This window comes from Vidua chalybeata, chromosome 4, assembly GCF_026979565.1.
Source record: "Vidua chalybeata isolate OUT-0048 chromosome 4, bVidCha1 merged haplotype, whole genome shotgun sequence".
NCBI lineage: Eukaryota > Metazoa > Chordata > Aves > Passeriformes > Viduidae > Vidua > Vidua chalybeata.
In genome coordinates, this window is record NC_071533.1 from 1,694,996 (window position 1) to 1,717,008 (window position 22,013).

The 22,013-nt window shown below is 47.9% G+C and overlaps 1 protein-coding gene across 1 annotated transcript; it reads right to left on the minus strand.

Moving 5' to 3' along the window:
- Positions 1-6,252: 6,252 nt before the first annotated feature.
- On the minus strand, positions 6,253-12,898 carry CCNG2 (cyclin G2). The gene is made up of 7 exons (XM_053941580.1): positions 12,489-12,898; positions 11,411-11,548; positions 10,338-10,588; positions 10,112-10,190; positions 9,932-10,030; positions 8,594-8,799; positions 6,253-8,081 (listed from the first exon to the last, which is right to left on the minus strand). Exons 1-7 carry the CDS (start codon positions 12,597-12,599, stop codon positions 7,949-7,951), a joined length of 1,017 nt encoding a protein of 338 aa, XP_053797555.1. The 5' UTR covers positions 12,600-12,898; the 3' UTR covers positions 6,253-7,948.
- Between the last annotated feature and the right edge of the window lie 9,115 nt (positions 12,899-22,013).

Consider the following 22,013-nt stretch of genomic DNA (forward strand, 5'->3'; position numbering starts at 1 on the left):
AATTCCTTGCAAAGCATTCCCACCTGAGGGCAATCTCCTTTCCCTGCCCTCCTCATCTACCTGGTGATAGGAGGCAGGTGAAAATTATTTGAGCTAATGAGAAGAAGACAAGTTACTGACATTTTACCCTCAGAGTCCTTTCCTAGAGGCTTCTGCCATGCCTTCTCAAATGTTTTAGTAAAATCACTAAATCACTGCTGCTTTCAGAGGCACAGGAGTACCCTTTCATTTTTGCCTTGCTGCTCTCTCCCCTCTTTGTAGCAAAGCTTTTCAGCACGTGCCAATCCCTGAAGTCAGAAAGTCGTTTAACATTAAATTCATGCCCAAGGAGCCAAAAAACCCAGGATTAACAGGCTTTCCTTTCCTTTCATTCTGCTTCCACACTTCCAGTGACCCATTTTACACAGCCCTGAGGGCTGAAGGGGCTCTGCAGCCAGACTTTCCCGAGTTGTTCGTATTTCCACGCAGATGCAGCTCCGAGCTTGTTTTTCTCTAACCACGATAAAGAGGATGCACCCTGCAAACGAGGTGCTTTCTCTTTGGGGCAGGTTACCTGGGACAGATGCAGCCAGAAAGAGACTTCAGAAAAGTCATTACAACCCTCAGTAGGCACTGAGAAATATTCCAACTGCCCTTATTCACACCTGAAGAAAGCTGTAACCCTAACCCTCCCACAGGATTAGCCCCATTCACAGTCCCCCACTCCATCAGGGGGGCTGCCAAGCCTGGGCCAGTCTCCTTCACCCACAGTGCCATAAATACCCCAGATAAACACAAAGCCTTGGTTTCAAAGAAACCCCCTGACAGGCTGCACGTAGAGGCTTGTCAAGCCTCCAGTGCCCTGCAGGCTGCACTTGAAAACATCTGTCCCAGATGATTTATCTGTCAGGGAGGTTCTTTTTCCCCAGGAGGGCATGGAAATGCCCTCACGAAGTTCAAATAAGGCGTCACACTCAGGTACCTTTCCAAATGTGTTTGGATTAGTTTATTTTCAGGCCTTTAATGATAAAATCTTATACCCAGAGAATCTATCTTTCTCTGCCTTTGGTAAGGCATAGGAAATGGTTTCTCCTAAACCCCCATCTCCTGGAAATCACACTCCAGCCTACATCCTCCTCTCTGCACGTACAACCAGCACTGCCAGGCAGCTCTAAAAATACTTGTGACTAGAGATAAGATGGTCAAATAGAGATCCTCCATCTCATCTTTGTGATCTTTCCTTCTATCTGTCTGCTTAAAAGTTTCTCTTAAGACACAGGGTCTGGCCAATTACTCCTGGCTCAATCTACAGCAGGGTATTTCCACTTCTGAAATGGAAATCAGGACACAGGCCCAGGCTCCAAGTGCAGATTTGAATTTCAGACTTCCTGAAGTTCAGGAGCATTCTGACTTTGTTTTCATTTAGCCCACAGGAAGGCAGGACAGCTTTGCTTGCTCGTTTCCAAAAACCTGTTACTAAAGAGAGCTTGCTCAAGCTGACATTTGCAAAACCCAGGTGTTGATTAGGTATTTTATATCCAAAGTCTCCCCTTTGGGATATCCCCAAGATGCACAAGACATGAATTTCAGAGCTCATAAATCTCTTCAGAAAGCAGAGCTAGATGGAGATGTGCAGTGACTGGAAATATCACCCTCTCTGCACACAGGAGGAAAATGCTGCTCCTGTCTGGCAATCCAAATAGCCTCCCTAAATCCCCTCTGCTGGCAACTTCATCAGTCCTACCTGAGCAGTACTTTCCAAGGAATTCCATACCTGCATGCATATTGTTGAAGGAGCAATCCCTGCTCCAACAGCAAACTGTACACCTGGACCCCAGTCTGGGTTACTGGTGGAGGTGACAGGTGACCTGCCAGCCTGGATGAGGTGCTTCCAGGATCCCACGAGGTGGCCTGGCAGCTGGAACACGGAATGGATGTGGTCCACACTAAAGATTTATTGTGAATGTGCTGAAAGATCTGTGGCAAAAGCCTGCTTGTGTAGCTCCCTACCTCAGCTTTTCCAGAAAAAGTGAATCCTGTATCCCTGAGTGACACAACAGCAGCAGGACTAATCCAGCCCTTTCCCTATTCCGTAGCCAAGGTGACAGCACAAGAGTGAGCCTGGCAAACGACCAGGCCCAACTTGGCATGCAGGTGTGAGGGGTTTTCCAAGCTGGTGGGAAAGCAGCTTTTACTGAGCTGGGTGAATTTCCATGGCACAGACACACTTCTCCAAACACAGCCTCTTGAGGTTGGGTTTGAGGCAGGGACAAGAGGAAGGACACGAAAGTGCCTGCTGATGTCAGCCACTTGAAAAAGGACTTTGATCTCCAGGGCTGAGGACCCAACACCTCCGAGGAGCAGGACATTTCACGAGGCATTTTATCTGCCTTTTATGTAACAAGGCACACAGGGCACCAGTTGAGGGATGATAGAGCACTGTCACCTACTATTGCTTATTAGAGTAAGTTATTCCCTGCTGCCAGCTCAAGGAATGCTGCCAAAAGATATAAACTGATCCCAGAGCAGCACTATCGAGCGATGCCCGGTGCAGACTGAAATGCCCCACATGCAGCAGCATCTGAAAGATGAGCCTGGAAGGATCTGAAGGAAGAGTAACATGAAAGCTTTGAGCCCAGCGAAGCAGAAAATGATTTATGACCAGAGCCAGCAGGGCTTTCACCCTCTGAGGATGCAAGGCTTTATAGGAAGAGTGCAGCCCTGTGACTCCAGGTGGACCTTTTGTTCAGGGATGAATCCCAAGGGCACGCAGAAGGCAAGGCTTCCATGGCAACTGCGGGCAAAGCCCCTTAAATAGAGTAGGACACTCAGTGAATTCTCCACTGCACAAAGTCTCTCCCCAACAAGTGTGGCAGTACTGCAGGTTTCCAGATGAACACCATCAAAGTGTACATCAATACAGCCTAAATAGGACTTCATTTAACAGTCAAGCAATACTTCAGCTGCTTCCCACAGAAGTCCAAAGCATTCCAATCTTTTATATTGAGAATTACACACTAGTTACAGCTGCAGCAGCTGTCCAGCACTCAGCTAACTACAGAAAAAGCACTGGAGACGTTGTATGCCTGTGCCTTCCTCACTGCCTGGCACAATAAAGTGGACAGGTTTTTCCCACTGGAGCAGAAATCTGTGTTTTCACAGGCACTTGGAGCCACGCAGTGTCCCTGCACATGGATCAGAGGAGAACACATCACCTGCTTGGGGTTAAAGAAAACACACCAAAAACAAACAGGGAATCAGACAGTGCAAGAATGAATCCCAGCCTGGGCTTGGAATACTCCAACAGCTATTCCAGCGGCAGTTGGAGGCTGTGGAGGTTACCAGTCCAAGTGCACATCCTAAGACCAGAATAAACCCAAATTCCTTCAAGGGGGGCCTGTTTTATTTCTCAGCTGATCCACACAGCTCATGCTGCATTTGCAGCGTTGAGCGTGGGCCTTTTCCTGATTGCCCGGGCAGGTTAAAGGTGGCAGGATTACATTTAATGGAACAATAAAAGCTGAGGAAAACACAAGGCACCACACAGATAACCTGTGGATGCACTGTGCCAATATCTTGGGCAAAGAGCTGGCATAGACACCACACCGAGCTTCAGATCATCTGTGGCACAAACCTTCAGGCCACTGGCCTTGGCTTCTGTCATCCTGCCAGGAGAAAGCCAGGGATCACCTCCAGTGCTTTTGCTCCCTACCAGAGTTAATAATTGAGCTCTGGAAGCCAAAGGCTTCCTAAATCCCTGACTCAGCCACTGCACGTGACAGGACCACTATTTAGACTGCAGACATGTTTTCCAAAGTTCCTTGGAGACTCTGGATTATAAACTGCACTCTGATCTTTGAGACATTTGACCTCCAGCAACACAAAATCCTTGCAGAACAAGCCTACAGGCCCTTGCAAAGCCAACAGTCTGTAAACCCCGCTTCCCCACGGGCTCTCACACATCCCACCTTTCCACAGCAGCTCTGCCATTCCCTGGTTTGAGCTGATTTATCCTTGACAACTGAGCACTACAGCAAGGAGCTATTCCTGGCTTTGTTCTACAAGGGGAACAAAGGAAACGAGAGGCTCGGGAATACACAGAAGGTCAAAGAGGAAGTGTGGAACAGAGGAAGGATCTGCCTTTGCCTTCCTAGGCCCAGGACAAAATTTCCCTGGACCACAGGCTACTCTTCTTCCTCTTGACTTCGCTGGGTGGAAACAAAGCCAGTGCTGAGCGCTCCGGAAATCCCATCACAAACGTTTCCTCCATTTAGGTGTTTAACCGTGTTCACGTCTCTGATGAAGAACCTACTTGCCACGGCCAAAAAAAACCCCACCAGCACTCTTTGAAGGAGAAATTAAATGCTTCATTAATTCAAAAATGGTTGAGATTGTAAATCAGAACCAGAATGTACAGGTCTAGAGGCAAGATCGCTAATAATTCATGAGCGAAATGTTATGTTTATGCAACACTAAGGATGAGATTTTAATTGCTTATTACTCTAATTGATTTCATTCAGTTGTTATGGCAACTTTCTGCTTTCAGGAGATGTACTACACCAGCCACAGGCTTACTTACACCACAAAGCATAGCCATGTGACACCCCACAGCTGCAACATGTATTTTAAGATAAATAATACTATATATGTGCCAAGCATTTACTAATTCCCATTTTGCTAAGCTTCAAAGCCCTGACAGCCAAATGGGATCACAAGAATAACTCAGTCACCTGTTAGTCCAAGCAAAGAGATGGCCTGAGACCATTCAGTTCCACTCTCCTTTAGTGTATGCTGCTCTAAATTCACAGAGTGCTCTAAGCTCTGACAGGAATATCCTTCTTATTCCATCAGGAAAAAAAGGGGGAGCTGTTAAAGACCAGGGTCTGAATACACTGATTTATTCTGAACACTTCATTGCTGCATGTCACTTGTCATATGTCATCAAGTGGTGGGGAAGTCAAGTTTCCTGTTTAAAAGGCCACTATTATAATTATTTAATTATGGAATGACAACTCACCAGGAACAGAAGTGCTTCCAATACAGATCCCTTGAGGTCCAGTCCAGCCAGAGGAGAACATTTCAAGATGCTCTCAGAAACCTGTGTGAACTTTCAGCATTATGCTTGCAATAGGTTCAGCAGCGCAGGAAGTAACATCCCAGAAACTGGACACAGCTAGTTGTTGTCTCAGGGGGTGGCTTCCCCACAAAACCACTGCCTTTCAGCCTCCACCCAAACCAGTCTCACTGGCAGAGCAGTTATGAAAATGAGCACGCATTTAAACCCCCCCGACCGCAAGCCTTCCAAGTCCCACCACGCGGTACGGGCAAGCCCCAAACAGCATTTAAAAGCCGTGCACACCTCTGCTATTACAAACAAGCCAACCACCAAAATCCCCGTTCTTTGGGGGAAGCCAGGCAAACCTCCTCGGGGGGGATCCGCAGCCACCTGACCCGGCAGAATCAAAGCTGAGCCTGCGTCATTCCAGCCACAGTAGTGAGCCCTACAACATTCTCCCGAGCCTTTCTGTGGAACAGACTTGAAAGGGGCTGGATGGCACACCTCAAGCTTCATTAAGCCTCTCAAGCTGTGCAAGCCCAGGACACGGCCCACGGCTTTCCACCTTGCCCCGAGCTCACCCACGCGGCGCACGCGCTCCGGCCGACTCCCGAGCCGGGAGGGTGCCGCGCTGAGCGCCTCGGAAGGGGCAGCTGAAGGTGATTTGCATGTTCCGAGCACTGGCAGCAGACTGCAGCAGCCTCTGCTCTGCCAGCTCTGAGCCAGGCCCTGGCAGGAGCAGCCCCAGCCCCCTGTGGGCTCTCAGAGGTCTGTGGGAGTTAGCAGCCAGAAGGGTCCAGCCTGGCAGGACACAGCTCCAGCGTGCCTTTGATGAGTTGCCTCAAGTGCTCTGGACTGACAAGATGCAGACATACCTCGAGGCCAGGTTTCACCACCAACAACAGCAGCGAGGACAGTTCCTGCAGAACTCAGAGGAATCCAGCTGGAATGACCCTTAACCCCTAGCAGGAGCTCTGGATGTGCAAACATGCCAAGCACATTGCTCACAACGAGCACAGGATACCTCACCCCAGCTTCTCACACTGGCAGGAGCAAAGCTGAGGTGAGATTCCCATCCAGCACTGTGCAGTCTCCCCTTCTTCTTGCCACAACTCCTGGAAAAGCTGGAACCCAGCTGTGGGATCACACACCCTGCACAGCACAATAGAAAAAAGGAAGCCAAAAGCTTCAAGGAACCGACTGCCACTCACAGCAGGTAACAAATACAGCACTTGGTTTATTTTTGTTCTCAGCTGAAACAAGACTCAGTAGGTTCCTTACCCAAGCACTCCTGAAGTGAGCAGAGACTCGCAGCAAGAAGTCTTCAGAGGTACAGTATTTGTATCGGAGTACACAATAAATTACTATCTACATGCCACAGAGCTACAAAAAGTTACATACAATGTAAAAAAATACAGTATTTTCTGCTCATTTTTTTGTTTTAAATTTTTTCTGTACATTTTTTTAATTTACATTTTCATATACACTTTTTGTAAACTTTTGTGTGTTTTTAGAAAACTGAAACCACGTTAACAGTTATGGACTTACAGCATCACTCTTACCTTTCTAAAGCAACGCTGGCACCTACCAAACAGCTTTTAGCTTGTTTGCTCCTTCATTTCTACTTTGGCACCACCACACCTCACACCGTTACTCTGAGCTACTTTAGTCCCCATTAGCCATGTCCTCACCAGGGAGAAACACAAATAGACTGGAATTTGTGCTTTGATAACAAAGTTCAGAAGGAAAACCATTACATTAACTACTTCACCATCACATTTACCTGATATTTTACTGCGTAATTTCAACTTCTCCTGCACTAACTGCTTGACATCAGCATGCAAACAAGTCTGATTATGACTCAATCAATAACATGATATACTGAAAAACAACTACAAGGGTTAAATATTCAAAGGAATGTAGACTTAGCAAGGTTTACCAAGTTAAGAAGTCTAAGCTAATAGCATGGATTGACATGTTAAGATTTGAAACACACTGAAGTATACAATATGAATTTCAGTGTAAACACATCTGTACTAAAGAAAACATGGAATAACTCCTGGCCACACAATTTATAGTATATCAAAGTGAAAACTATATTGACTAGAAACCTCCTGCTTACCACACACACTCCTGGTGTGAAATAGGAATCCCTGAAGTTTATAAAAGCCAAGCTTCAAAAATTGCTATTTGGAGTACACAACTCAAGACCCTGCTGGAAAAGGAAAAGCAGTTTCAGGGGTGGGCCCTTTGGAGAGTAAATCATTCCAGCCTGGCACTATGTACACATATACATGCTCCATGTAACCCACCCAGCCACGTGGATCTAATCCCAGAACACTAAGGAGTGGAGGTGCCCTCGAGAGGGACTGCAGTCCAAACTCCTGCTCCAAGCAGGGCCAACACTGAAATCAAGCCAAGCTTGGGATTCTGTCATGTGGAATCCTGAGAACATCCCAGGACAACTGCACAGCTCCTCTTGAGCCTCTCTCCCTTACCTGACTGCACCCATGGAGCAAGTTTCTTCCATTAACCAAGTGCTTCCCATTTAAGTCTCAGGAAAGCTTCTCACTCTTGCTCCATGCTTCTCAGGCAAGACCCTGAAATCAACTCAGGTTGATTGAGCTGCTGAGGGTTTTGGACCACCAGGTACAGAACTACATTCATGGCTGTTGACAACAGAACTGTACAACATTTTTTTTTTTTTTCTGATCTGGGGACCTGGAAGAATTTTTTTTAATTCCTTAAAATTACAACAACAAAAATAAAAAAAACAAGGCAGGCATCCAAAGCATTGATATACCACAGCAAGTTTTGCCTTAATACAGTTTACAGATAACCATCTCATTTATTATTGCCAAAAGACTCTATGGTGCATTCAAAACTTCAACCTAATACAATCCAGACTCAGTGCTAAGACCGACAGCTGAGAGTTTGCCACTTGGGCTTAGGTTTGAGTTCAAAGAAGAATGCGCCTTCCAGATCACTTGGAGGAGAACTGCTAAGGCTTTCTTCCCCGCTGCTCATGTCTTCACAGGAGTCTTCACTAGAAGGAACAGTGGGAAAGGTAATTTTAACAAAGCACAACCCTTTCAAAGTGGCAAAGCACTCCTCAATCCTGGGGTTTCTCGCACACTTTTCTGCTGCTAGTAGCAACATCCCGCATCTAAATGCTCCTCAGCCTAAAGCTCCTTAAGGCTCCTAAAGCTGGAATCATAACAAGGCACAATTCTCCTGATGCCAACAACATCCTACCGATCAAGTAGCCAGTTTCCCAGACAGCAAGCATGAATTCCTTCAGGACAATGAAAACCTTTGCAAGTCTTCCTTAAAACCAACAGTGCCTCCCCCTGCACCTGGTCAAGTACTTCTGAACACCACAATGACAGCTCCCCCTTCTCTCCATGTGCTGAAGGCATTTTCCAAGCCCAGCAACATTCTCAGAGCTAGCACTTTTCCCCCAAGTAGCAGCAATTAAGCCATAGTTATACAGAGTTGCCACAACCACTAGAGGAAAAGGAGAATTCCCAACAAATTAAGCAGCCAAGTGCTACCAACCTCTCACTTCCATTGAAACATCCACCCTCTGGGATCGTTGGCAACTCGGGAACGCTGTAGTAACTGTTCTGTAGGTTTTGGGCTGTACGCCTCGAAACAATCCAAACTAGTTTTTTGTGATCAGGCTTGCAGCATTCAGGAGAAGAATAATCTGCCAGGCATTTAGAGACCAGTTCCCTCCAGTAAAGTAGGTCACTATCACTTATCTGAAAAAAAACCACCAAAAACCCCAGGAGTTAGTTAGTCCATAACACACATGCTCTAAGGATAACTCCTCCCTCCATTTTACCTTCTTGAGAAAGACCTGGGGAAAAACATCAGGACAAGACAGAAGTCATAACTATGACACCTTTGTCAAAGCTGCTTTTAAAGGTGAACTACCAACTCCCACACACCTTCCAGACAAATCCATGTTCAAGGTGGAGTTAGGTTGACAGTTTGCCTGCCAGTCCTTGCTACCATTTTCTTTATCACTTCCAAAGGAGAAATGGAGCAAAGGTTACTCTATTTTAAAATGGAATAAAACTTTTTAAAAATTCAATTTTCAAATGGAAGTGAAGTTTTTTAAACTGCTTTAAAATAGAAGAAAAAACTTTAAACCACCATTTTCAAATAGAATAATACTGTACTTTAAGGAACTACTTCCATTCCTTAAGAAACTGAGGTCAATCAATCTGACTGTAAGAGTGAAAAGCTGCTTCTAGGCCAGGAATGGAGGCAGCATGGAGTTAGAGGCCACAAATCCTTTTTTAGCTCATAGGATATCCTGAGCTGGAAGGGATCCACAAGCATCCAAGCATCATGGAGTGCAACTCCTGCCCCTGCATAGGGCAATCCAACCCATTCCACCCTGTACCCAAGGGCACTGTCCAAATGCTCCTTGAGCTGTGCCAGGCTCTTGCTGTGCCCATTCCCTAGGGAGTCTGTTCAGTGCCTGACCTCCATCTGGGGGAAGAACCTTTTCCTGATATCCAGCCTAACCCTCCCCTGACACAGCTCCAGCCGTTCCCTCAGGTTTAATTATTCAGGCAAAAGGAACAACCAGCCCAGCAGTCCCAGAACAGACTGGAAGTTTCTGCAGACCACACAGCCAGAGCTGTGCACGTTCAATCGGCTGCCTGTTAAAGCGTGCATTGCATACACGCGGGGTCAGCAGTTCCTCTGATTTTATACATTTAAGCTTATTTTTTAACTGCTTCTTTCAGCCAAACAGAACCTGTAAGGACACGCCTAGGGATGCATTTAAGGGACCCCTAAAATGTAACATCACCAGTCCAAACCACTGGAAAACAGTGCCAGTCCAAACCACTGGAAAAACAATCCAGTGAAAATACGCACCTTTGAATGCTTTTGAACACGAAGGAGGATCTCCAATAGCTCAACAGATTTCAGCATCTGAACTTCCAGAGTGAGAAGGCACAAGGCCAGGACAGATGGCTAAAAGAACCAGAAAACAGCACTCAGCACCATGGCCATGACAAACCTACTCAGCAGCTACAAACAACCGCTTCTACTCACTTTTGCTTTAGAGAAGACTAGACGGCAGTTGCAAGCTTTTAGCTGTGCTTCCAACTTGTCCAGATTCAATACTTCTTTCCTGTGAGACACGCAAGAGAAGAAGGGTCTGCATGAACAAGCATTCCCTCGCCAGGAAGCAACAACTGAGGAGCTGCCTCCTCTACAGCCAAGGCTGCAGTAACTTCAGAGGGGATTAAAAGGGGCTCAGCAAACACCACCAACTCACCTTTCTGAGGTATGACAGAGTAAAATATTATGGTACAAGTGCAAGAAGGTTAAGGCAGTAGTAGCTTTAAATTCAAAGTGCAACTTTTCTGAAATTATCTTTTCCATCCGTTTCAGGTCGGACACAGTGCATTTACATTGGCTGATCCGGATGATCTCGTGAGCAGATGGGATATTGCATTCCTCCTCCACGACACGGGCGGCCAGCTGGATGCAGCAAACTCCAATGCAAGACAAATGCTTCGGCTTCACCTAAAAACCAGAGAAGCGCCACGAATGCACCCCTCCAGCAACACTGGCCTTAAGCACCAACGTGTTTGGAATGCCCACAGCTCTAAGACTTGCTGATCTCCACCAAACTTGGTGTCAGCCAGCTCCTACACCTCCCCCAGGCATAAGCAGCTCCGTCACTTCAGCTGGAGCAAACCCCAGCCGGCAGAGCCCACAAAGCAGCACGGAGCCGCTGGGGCTGAGGAAGTGAAGTCCCACAGCTGAGCAGCCTCTCCTCAGGGTGTTCCCCACCAGGACACAAATAGATCACGGTGGGAACTGCAATTCCCTGCTCCTCCGAGCAGCAGTGCTCGCTCACAGCCCACACAAATCCAGTCTAAGCCTGTTCCGGGCAGCCCCATCCCTCCACAGCTTGTTCCTGCCCCTGCTCTTCTCTCCCCTCTACCGCTGTACGTTTTGTGCCACTTCGAGGCCAGTCAGACCAGAGAACTGATGCAACTTGGTTTTTTCTGCTGATCTAATAATGAGGAACTGGTTTCGGTCCAAGCTTCCTGCCTTAAAGCAGCACAAACACGATAAAAACAACCAGGAAATGATCGCTAGGTGTCCGCCCCAAGGCTAAGCAAGGCTCTAGCAGAGTACCCAGAGACAGCCTCTAACGCTTATTGGTTTGTTTCCCCTAATTCCTCCTTTCTCAGACATCTACATGGTGATGGTTACAGATTTATGAGAGGAAGTAAATGAAGCTGCTACTTGTCTTTAGAGGTAAAAGGAACTGCACTCAACTCCAGGTTCACAAAGGAGACCTCAGAGCTGCTGCTGAATCAACACCCAGACTTATACCTTCATAAGAGCCAAGAATCTGTCCAGAATGTTGACAGCCAAAACAAACGTTTCAGTTGCAAATCCAAAGAAGTTGGTCAGACTCCAAAGATCTTCCACCTTGGCATTCCTTTGTCTTGGACACAGAGTGTTTTCATTCTATGGCAAGAGAGGCAAAGTCAGAATTATTCTGTGGCAGCAGCAATCGCCGTGCCTCACTCCCTAATCGTCTTTTATTTAGATCAAACAGAAGCAATTTCTTTCCTTAAATACTTTATTTCACTTGAATTGGAAAGAAAATAAATTTAGACACTTAGGACTCAAATCACTCTCACGGTTCAGAGATTACAGCCAGGTCCTGAGTCTCACTGGTGCAACAGCCAGCACAACCACATTTTCTACTCTCCTATTGCTTCTTTTAAGACACATTTAAAACCTACTTAAGTTACCAACTGCAGGCATACACAGTGACTCCTGACCTTAGAGATGACCACACAGCTCTCTGCCTTGCATGTCAATATTTAAGCAACAGCTCTGCTTTCACAACCAACAAGCAGACTTATCTCAGGAGTTTTTTTTTTTTTTGTTGTTAAATATTAAGGCTCTTCCCAAAGCACCCGAAGACACATAATAAGCCTGCCCCGAACTCAGTAAGGAACTTTGGTCGTTAACGCGGAGATGTTTATGGTCTATTTACATTTTGCTGCTCGGCACTGAGCGGATCTGGGTTCATTTCCCCAGACAGCACCAATGAAAAGCCGGTGCTTCCCCTGTTTGTTACATCCCACCTCCCCTGCAGCGGCAGGAAGCTTCCCCGACGGAAACAATACACAACCTCTGGCTCCTGTGCTCACTCTTGACTTTAAACAATAAATACTAAACGCCTAGATATTTTGCTTGCCCTGCAGGTCACAGCAGGGTAAGGTAACGTTAATATCTACAGACGAATACAGAATTAAAACAAAAGGCAAGCGGCGCACACTGAGAAAATAATTAATTTTCCGCAGTTAACGCGCTTAAAATTCCATAGCCGGAATTTTCTCTTGAATGTCTGAAATTTTCTTTCAGCCCTGAGGAGCCCCCCGACGCCCTCACCCACCTCGGCGGCGCCCTCGATGAGGCTGAGACCCTTCTCGCGGGGCTGGAACCGCCCCTCCAGCTCCAGATGGAGGTTCAGCTGCTTGAACAGCCACAGCGCCTCGCTGCTCATCTTCCCTTCGCCTCCTTCCCCTCCGCAGCCGAGAAACAAAGGGGCCCCGCAAGCCGGGGCCGAGGGGACACCGGGCCCCCCCCGCGGCCCTCACCGCTCGGGGAGGGGGAGGCGAGCCCGGCTCCCGTCACCGCGCGGACGGGGGTGGGCTCGGCCGCTGACCCCGCATCCAGGCAGGGCGGCCTGGACCCCCGCGGGGAGCCACGGCACTATCACGGCACCATCCCCAGCCGCTCCCCCTCCGCCCCGGCCCCGGCCCCGCTCCAAGATGGCGGCGCCGCGTCCCCGCCCACGGCTTCTGTTGTCCCGCGCGGAGCGATCCCCGCCGGTGAGGCGGCACACGGCGGCCAAATAGTCCACCCGCTCACGCGACCCGACGGTGCCCCGACTGGTCCCCGAGGCCCGGGCAGGGCGCGGCCGGCCCGCGGAGCTCCAGCTCAGCGGGGAGCGGGGCGGCACCGCGCTGCTGCGGCGGGGCGGGGAGGCCGCGCGGAGGGACACGGCGCGGGACGCATCACGCCTTTAAAGGGACGCCAGCGGCGCCTCATCCGTTTTGAAAAGACCGCCCAAACCCTGCCGCGCTCGGATTGGCCCGCGCTTCCCAGCCGCTGATTGGTCGGCGGCGCCTCTCGCTCCGCCCCCTTCCCCGCCTCGCGGGGGGCGTGTTGTTTACCGGCGGCGATTGGCCACCGACCGAGGCACGGCCTGTTCTGATTGGCCGGGCGAGTTCTGCCTCCGCCCCGCCCAGTGCTCCGAGCCCTGGCAACCGTGACGAGCCCGCGCGCGCGCGCTCTGAGGCGATGGGGGGGGGGGCGGGTGGCGGCGGCGCTGACCCTCAGTCCCACAGCGCTCCCGTGTCCCCACAGCGCTCCCGTGTCCCCACACCGCCTGTGCCACAGCGCTCCCGTGTCCCCACAGCGCTCCCGTGTCCCCACAGCGCTCCCGTGTCCCCACAGCGCCTGTGCCACACCCCTCCCGTGTCCCCACAGCGCTCCCGTGTCCCCACACCGCCTGTGCCACAGCGCTCCCGTGTCCCCACAGCGCTCCCGTGTCCCCACAGCGCTCCCGTGTCCCCACACCGCCTGTCCCACACCCCTCCCGTGTCCCCACACCGCCTGTGCCACAGCGCTCCCGTGTCCCCACAGCGCCTGTGCCACACCCCTCCCGTGTCCCCACAGCGCTCCTGTGTCCCCACACCCCTCCCGTGTCCCCACACCGCCTGTCCCACAGCCCTCCCGTGTCCCGGTACATGATGAAGATGAACGCTGACCTGACCAGAGCAGCCTGAGGATGCTCAGCCCCCGCGGGTCAAAATCTCTGTGTATCTCTTGTGGGACTGTCCTCATGCTGTTCCTTGAAGGTTCCAAAAACCTGTCTGGATTAAAAACCCCCCCGTGTCCTACTTCAGACTGAGATTTCTGTGCAGCCCAGTGTTGCAGTGGTTTTGGGACGTGCGCTTCCAAACTTCCCTTCCTGTGGAATGAATTGAAGGCCCAATGGGTCAGGAAGGAGGTGGTGGATCAACCCCCTAAGTCAAAGGCTCCATCAAAGGGCTTCTCAGCTTAATGGAGTCCTCAGGAGCAGATAAAACAAAATAAATCATCGTCTGGAGGATTTGTGGGGCTGTTCCAACGTGCTCCTGGACAAACACAAAGGGATAAATGTCCCGGGACAAACCCAAACTGCAGCCATTGGATGTGTGTACACACTGCAGACAAAAGTCTGGGGAGGTGGCTCTGGCAGATTAGTGCTGGGTTTGACCTGGTGAGGTTCCACAGCTTCAACAAACAGAAAATGTTTATGAAATGTCACAGGCTGGAAAAGTAAATCCACCTTCTCCACCGAGCCATCATCCGTGCTGCGCTCTGCCAAGCTCTATTTCGAGGCACAGTCCCTGTGTGCAATGCCAGTGATGACGGCCTCAAGTTTATTCTGATGCCAAGGACTCTGAGGTTGCTGTAAACGCGCACGGCTTCTCCTCGGGGTGTTCCTGGTGTGGGCCCATAGGGACCAGCAGATACACCTGCCCGTCCCTCCCATCACACAGTGAACGAACCAGCACGCTGACTGATTTCTGGGGAGGATAAAAGCTGCTTTAGACGTGGGCCTGCTCCAGTTTGAAATGGAACCGACTTCCAACCAGCTCCATGCAGTGACATCATTCAGGTGATGTTTACCGGATGAGTCTCTCAAGCTCCAGTCTCTGGTATTCAAATCCCCTTCGCAGTTGCCCCCTTCTTTTCTTCCCCACATTCCAAAGTGTATCTTGCTATCACAGAGATGGAGTAGGGATGGTCTTCCTCCTGTAGGAGAGCACGTAGTGGAACACATGATCCAGTTTACCTAAAAGGACAAAAAGGTCCATTTTGTAAGCACAGAGCATGACAGTTCCAAAATATCAGTTCAGATACCTGCTTGAACACATACATTCCTTTCCCTTTACTAATTTAAACCTAATAGAGCACTCTGAAAAATTATCCCTCATATCTCATGTAGCCTAAGGGGGGAATCTCTTATCAGAGCATGGCTCGTTTCCCAGGTTAGGAGAGAGGGATTCCTGCCTCATCTTTGTTCCTCACTATTCACTCACTTGTTTAAAACAGCTCAGTAGGATCAAGAAAAAAAAAAAAAAAAACCAAAACACCAAACCCCAAGGACCCTTAATATAAATGATGGACCACAGCTTTGGAATTAAGAACAGGGAACATGAGTCTGCTCCTTGTGCTGTCTGGACCTGGCAGAACAATGGAGTGTTGTGGGCAAAGGAGGAGTCATGTTGAGGTCAGCGAACAAAATCTGTCGCTGTTTTCTATTTTTTCCCTTATGCAGAGAATAATTTTCTTTCAATGTGGCGTTTATTTGGGATTCGGGGAAGTGAGAATGGGGGGGGGGGGGGGAGAATGAGAAGTGTTTCCAGCATTCTGAGGAAACACAGTTTACCTCTTCTGTAATTTGCCGTGCTTTACAGAGCAGCAATTCCTTCCTGACATTCTTTGGGAACCCAAAGATGCACATCCTATTTAACAAGGATTATTGTGACCGGCCTTGCTAAGCTATCTTCTAGTATGGCCCGGCAAAACTTGTCCAGGCATGCCCAAAGCAGCTCCTCAGGAATGGTTCTGGATGGCTAAGAGCTGTGTATTGCCTGGCAGGGGATGATACAGAGGTGTTGATTGGGCCTTGTGGCATGCGGATTTCCACACCGAAATAGGATTACAAACCGTGGTGATTAAGGGACACAGAGTAATTAACGCTCCAGACACAGGCATTGTCTGCCCACTCTGGACACCCACGGAGGAAAAACGGGGGTCACTTGGAACAGCTCGCTTGAGCCACTTATGGAAAGAGCTCCACACGATTTACAGCCATTAATTAATCCAAGTGTCCCTTATAATGCTCCATACCCCATTATTCCCGTATGGAGGACAGCAGCAGTGCTGACACCTGGAAGGCAGAAGTCTCAAGAGTGGTATTTTTATACAAAATACACATATTAGAAAACACCTCTCAAGGCTCCACGTGTACACAAACTGAGAAACAATTCCCAGATTCTGTTGCTTCAAGAGAAATGGCATCAGTGCCTTGGGGATAAAAGCTATGAAAACCTTGGCATGGGCTTCCCCTCACCAGGCCCTTTGGGAAGGAACAAGTCTAGGAGATGAAATGATTCATAAATCTGTCAGAGTTTAAACCTTGTTCCCCAGACAGCAGCCCCTGAGGGAAAGTGGCATTTGATCCTCCAGTAGCCATGGGAGCAATGTTCCCTCTGGTTCAGCTCCTGTCTGCCCAGAGGAGTGTAATTCCACACCTCTCACCTGGTGCTCCCGGAAATCGAGTTCAGCATTCACAAATAAATGAATTTATTCAGATTTATCGCTCGCTGCCTATGAGACCAAAGGAGAGCAAGGCATCCCGATCAGAGATTAAATGGAGGTTGGTGTTAGGGTAAACATTCACTGGACAAACCCAGAGAGGGGCAGTGACAGTCCTCTCCCAGAGACCACACCCCGAGTTCCAAGCAGCTGCTGGAATAAGGAAGGGAGGGGGCAGAAAAGAGGAGCCCAGCATATTTGCTCAGGAAACTCAGAGCAGAAAGTGTTTTGAGCTGACAAAACCCAAACACAAATCAATGGAAACTTAGTAAGTTTAGGACAGAATCGCTGCTATAATTTAAATAAATCTGCCATCTACGGATAGCACATACTTTGCTTACTGAAAATAACAGCTACCTTATTTATATAAGAACCCCTATACCAGCACAGCTGCACCACAGTCCTGGGACAAGACTCCCAATATGAGTTTACTAAAAGAGAGAAGTCCAAAGATCTACTGGGAAGCAGTTTCTTTCTCAGAAAATGTTCTTGTTCCCAGTAGCTCACATAAAACTTGTAAAGCACAGCTAAAAACTAAATTGCATGCAGTGCTAAAACCCTGATTCTTGAAGGAATTTCCAAGTCATCACTGAGAATTTTCACTGACACAAAAGGATTCTGTTCCAGAAATAACACCCAGGGACAGGCCCCTGCCTATCATTTCATGGCTCTGAGAAAGCCCGTGTATACCATATTGGGAACCAGAGAATTCCATGATCCCTGACACCAGCAGAGCAGGAGGAAAAGGCTGCAGAGTGAGCTGGCTCTGTGCTGAACCCGATGCTCTGCCTGTGTTGTCATGGAGGCCTCTCTGCACACACACAGCTGGAAAGATCCAGAAAGCGCTCAGGAGCAAACACAGCACGAGTCCAGCGCAACCTATTTTTTTAGGATCATCAGATCTCGTTTCGGAGGGTTTGGAAATGAGGTTTGGAAATGGCTCTGGCATGAGAAGAGGAAGGAGGAGCCTTGCCCCCAGTGCAAACCCTCACGTAAAGACAGCACAAAGGAAGGCACTCCTGGTGACTTCACCAGGGCCACAGCAACACCACCTGCAGTTTTGTTGCTCGTGGGTTGTAGCTGCCCCACCTTGTTCAAACTTCACTCTATGGTCACTGAGAAACAGGGAGGAAGCAGGAGAGACTCACAAATCTGTGACACATTCAGAACTTGCCCAGTGACTGCAATTATTCATGATTTCTGTGGGGGGTGGATGCAGGTACCACCCTTCGTCTTAGTCCTTGCTGGCTCCCGCTCCAGCTACTGTCAGAAATCTATGCTGCATCTCCAGGCCTAATAAAATACAACTTTCTCCTGCCTTTTGTAGCTCATCCCTCCATGTACCCACTTTCTGCAGGCAGCACCTGAACAGCAGCTGGAGGTGCAGCCCCAGTCCTGCTCCCACCGTGGCACAGGGAGCCTTCCAGGAGCCCAGGGAATGCCATCAAATGGCAGTGATCTGCCATTCAGTGCAGGTTAAATTGTTGGAAAGGCAGCTGTGTGTTTCAATAGCCTCCTGCTTGTCGAAGCATGACCACAGAACCAGCAGTTGGCTCAGAGGCCTCCTTTAATAACCATTTGTTACTGGAAGGTGCATTTAATTCACTGTATATTTTTGTCACTTACTTTAAGTGGGTTCTTTTATTTAATTGACAGGATAATTCTAGGCAGTGCTGTACTTAAGGCTTTGGAAAGTTTTGTTGGTGGTTTTTTTTTTTTTTTAGAAAGGTGGTTCTGCATAATTTCAGGAGGCGTTTTCAAAAATCACAGGGATTCTGCATAAATGGAATTTAAATTAGTCATTAAAAGTTAAACCAAGGAAAAAAATAAAGGCAGTCACCTTCCTGTCTGTAGAACTAGGCAACTGCTGAGTAAAATGATTTGCTAGGAAGCTTTCAGCTCTAAGGACTGCTTATTGTAAATTTATTTTATGAATTTACATTTATTTTCCAATTTAACACTTCCCTTTTTCATAAAAGATGAGAAGCCCTTAATTATCTCACAAAATACTCCTTTCTCTCCTTTCCCAGGCTGTCTTAAATTCTTGTATGTCTGTTGCTAAAACTGAGATCTTGGGACAATGTCTGCTATACTTTGCACAGGGATAATCACTAATTATGAGATGGCATCAGCCAGTATATCATTCTCTTTATCAGCCAATACAAACACAGACTATCACAGATGGAAGGGTTTTTCCAACTGCAAATGTGAAAAATTTCAGTCCGGTGGATCGGTTGTTCCTACTGAAATAACAGGCAGCTGGAATTCTGGGAGTCTTGTGGAGTCTGCTGACCTTATCCTTGTGCCAGTAAAGAATATTCCCTTTCCCCCCTTGCTTTCCGAACGACAACCTTTATTCATTTCACGTCCATTGGGGCATAATGGGCTGCTCTGATTCCCCCATCATTTACACCTCTGTTTCATGAGACAAACTGCTCTGTGAGGGGTGAACGGAGATGCACAAATCTCCACGCCCAGCCCCACAGATGTTTCCCAAGGAACAGCTGCAGGAACATTTCCAGCATAGCTCTGTCTCCGTATTCCGCATCCAGGCACGTTTCACTCACACACTCCTGCTACTTGCCAGAAGAAACAATTCAGACAGACTTTCTCAGATGCACCGGCAGCCAGCGTGATCCTAATCCACACAGAGAAGTGCCCATTATCCATTGGGAAAGGCGCATCTACAACCATCACAGCAACGCTATTCTTTTTGTAAGGTTATAAACTCCTACAGTGCTGATATCAACTCCCCAGGACACAAAACATCCAGTTATAAATATAGATCTCTACAGGAAAGCATAGCCCCAGACAGGAAATTAACAAGAACTGCCTTTTAAAAACTGAGAAAATCAAGGAATTTTTATGTTTTGGAGGGGAAAAATGGAAGAAAACCTGTATTCAGTGACACCCCTCTGCCAACACTGAGAAGGTAAAACTGGGAATGCTGCTAAGGAGGAGGCACGTTCGTGTCGCTGTTGGTGTTCTTGCATGTTCTGACACGTGTTTCCAATTAATAATCTATTGTCTGGGAAGAATGATGGATTTACTGGTGGGACCCCCAGGGTGAAGGGGACAGTCTGAAGATATTACTGTCACCAAGTTGAATGAAATAGATCTGGAACAGAGCACGTTCCAAATAGCAAAGCAAACGGCAGAAAGCAGCAGCTCTGGTTGAGAAAATTACATTACGGGGCAGTTTATTTAAAAACTAAATCAGGTAAAAAGGTTAATTTAGTGTCTGCAGTTCCCCTCTCAGAATTAATCACCGAGTGAGGTGAAAGAGGTGCTTCATTTGCTAAACGTGAGCACGTATTTCACTGTTCTGGATGAAAGCAGAACTGTGTCCTGGTGTTTTGAGGAGCTCCATGCTGGGAACAGATAGGAAGAGAACCTTGTGCAGCTCGAAGAGAAGGGTTTGTTTTCCTAGTAAATAATTTAAATTCCTGCTGGTAGGAAGAGCAGGGTGGGAACAGCTACACGAAGTCCCGAGAGGCCGTGGAGACGTTCCACTCGAGCTGACACTCCTGTCATTCCACTGACGGTACTTCCTAAGGTCAACAGCCTTCTTTAACAGCTGCACCACAAAGCTACGTTTAAGCTCCAAGAAATGAAGGAGCCTGCATCTAGTTTCCTTTTTTCCTTTGCCACATTCTTCAGGAATACCGGTTTGGGGGGGGGGGGGGGGCGTTGTTTAAAATTTTTTTTTCCCCAAAGGGCAGCTAATTGTTGCCTGTAGGAACAAGCACAGCTGATGTACTCTAAAGTACTAAAAGCCTAATAATTTGTATATACTGATTTCCACACAACTTACTTGGAAAATCAGCATTCCATAGATTGATTCGTTGCACAGATGAAAGGTGAAGGTTTTCCAAAAACTACGAGTGATTCTGTATAGTTAGTTTTCACAGAGACGAGACAGTTCAGTGCTCAAACCCATTTCATTCCTCTGGGAGAGTTCCTTTGTGCTGGTAATTTTTCCTTGACAAGCACTTACTCCCTGGAAGCTGAGCAAAGCCTTGTCAGGTAATTTCACCATAAACCATGTTTTTAGGGTTCTCCTTGTTTCCTTCTGCTGCCTTCCCCAACATTCCACATTTGCAAACTGTCCCTCTCACAAAGAAAACGGAGTTTAACTTTCTTTTCAGCTTCCCTTTTTTTTTAAGGTTTTGTTTTTTGAACCAACATCAATATTGTCTCCTCTGGGCTGATCAAAGCCTGCTTGCTACTTGAAGGATCACAGGTTAGCAATAAATATAAATAAGTTACATAATGGCTGGAGTCAAAGCACAAACACAGCGGTAACTACAGGGATCGCTGGACTGGCTCTGTCACAGAGGGAACTTGACCAGCTGAACCCAAACAGTTCAGCTGTTACTTTTATTTTTTCTGCAAGTTATTTTTATAAGCTTGCATGTTTGCAGCCCCTTGGGATATTCAAATGCTTTACAAACTATTTTAATGTAGCCTCACAAGCTGCCTGACACAAAGGTGAGTTTCCCTTTGCTCTGAGGCTGCTGTGTGCACGTAGATTTGAACTCGCCGAGCTGAACTTTGAGTGCACCTAAGTTGGGTGGGTATGAAAATTACCTGTAACCTTTGCATCCCTGGTTGGCAGGGACCTTAAAGATCATTCCAGTCCTACCCCCTGCCACGGGCAGGGCCACCTTCCACCATCCCAGGCTGCTCCAAGCCCTGTCCAACCTGGCCTTGGACACCTGCTGGGATCCAGGGGCAGCCACGGCTTCTCTGGGTAAGCTGCGGCAGGGCCTCCCCAGCCTCACAGGGAAGGATTTCCTCTAAAATCCCATCTAACCCTTGCCTTTCTTCTCAGCACGAAGCCCTGTTGCCTCTTTGCATCTCTCCCTGCAAAAGAGGCCCAAACACGTGGAGTTCACGCTCCATCTCCTTCCCAGCAGTGCCACTGAATCCCTCGGTTGCGGTCACTGCCACAAACTACCTCTGGGATTTGGGAAAACTGCCACAGCCTTACAGGCTTCTTGAACACTGACTCTTAGGCAACGAGTCCCAGAAGAATTAGAATGGAATTGTGAAAGCGAGATAAAATTCCAGCAGGACTTGCCCTTTTCTACACCTTCTAAAAGTCATATCCTGTTTCAAGATAAAAATTAATAAAAATGAAAGGGAGCAGCACATGACAGGCTTGGATTTGAAGAACAGTTCACCCTGAGCATAGGGGAGCTGCTGCGGCAAAAACAGCCTTTCATTTCAGTCTTATATGTTACTAGGGAAAGGGTTAAAAAAAGCTTGAGATGGATGAATTTTTAGTGAACTGCTTCAGAGTTAATTTGCTGGAAAATGAATAGAAAAAAAAAAAAATCTATGTTCTCTCTTGATGATTTATGTCACTGTGCTTATTATCTCCGGAGGAAATCCTCCTTTGTGTGCTGTCTGAACAGCCAATAACTACAGATTCTGGAAGGAGTTTAAAGAAAACAATTTGCCTTTGCTCTGAACTTCTTGCTTTTATCTCTTCATTTCAACCGCTGGTGGTGCAGCAAGATTCTGACACTCATCACCG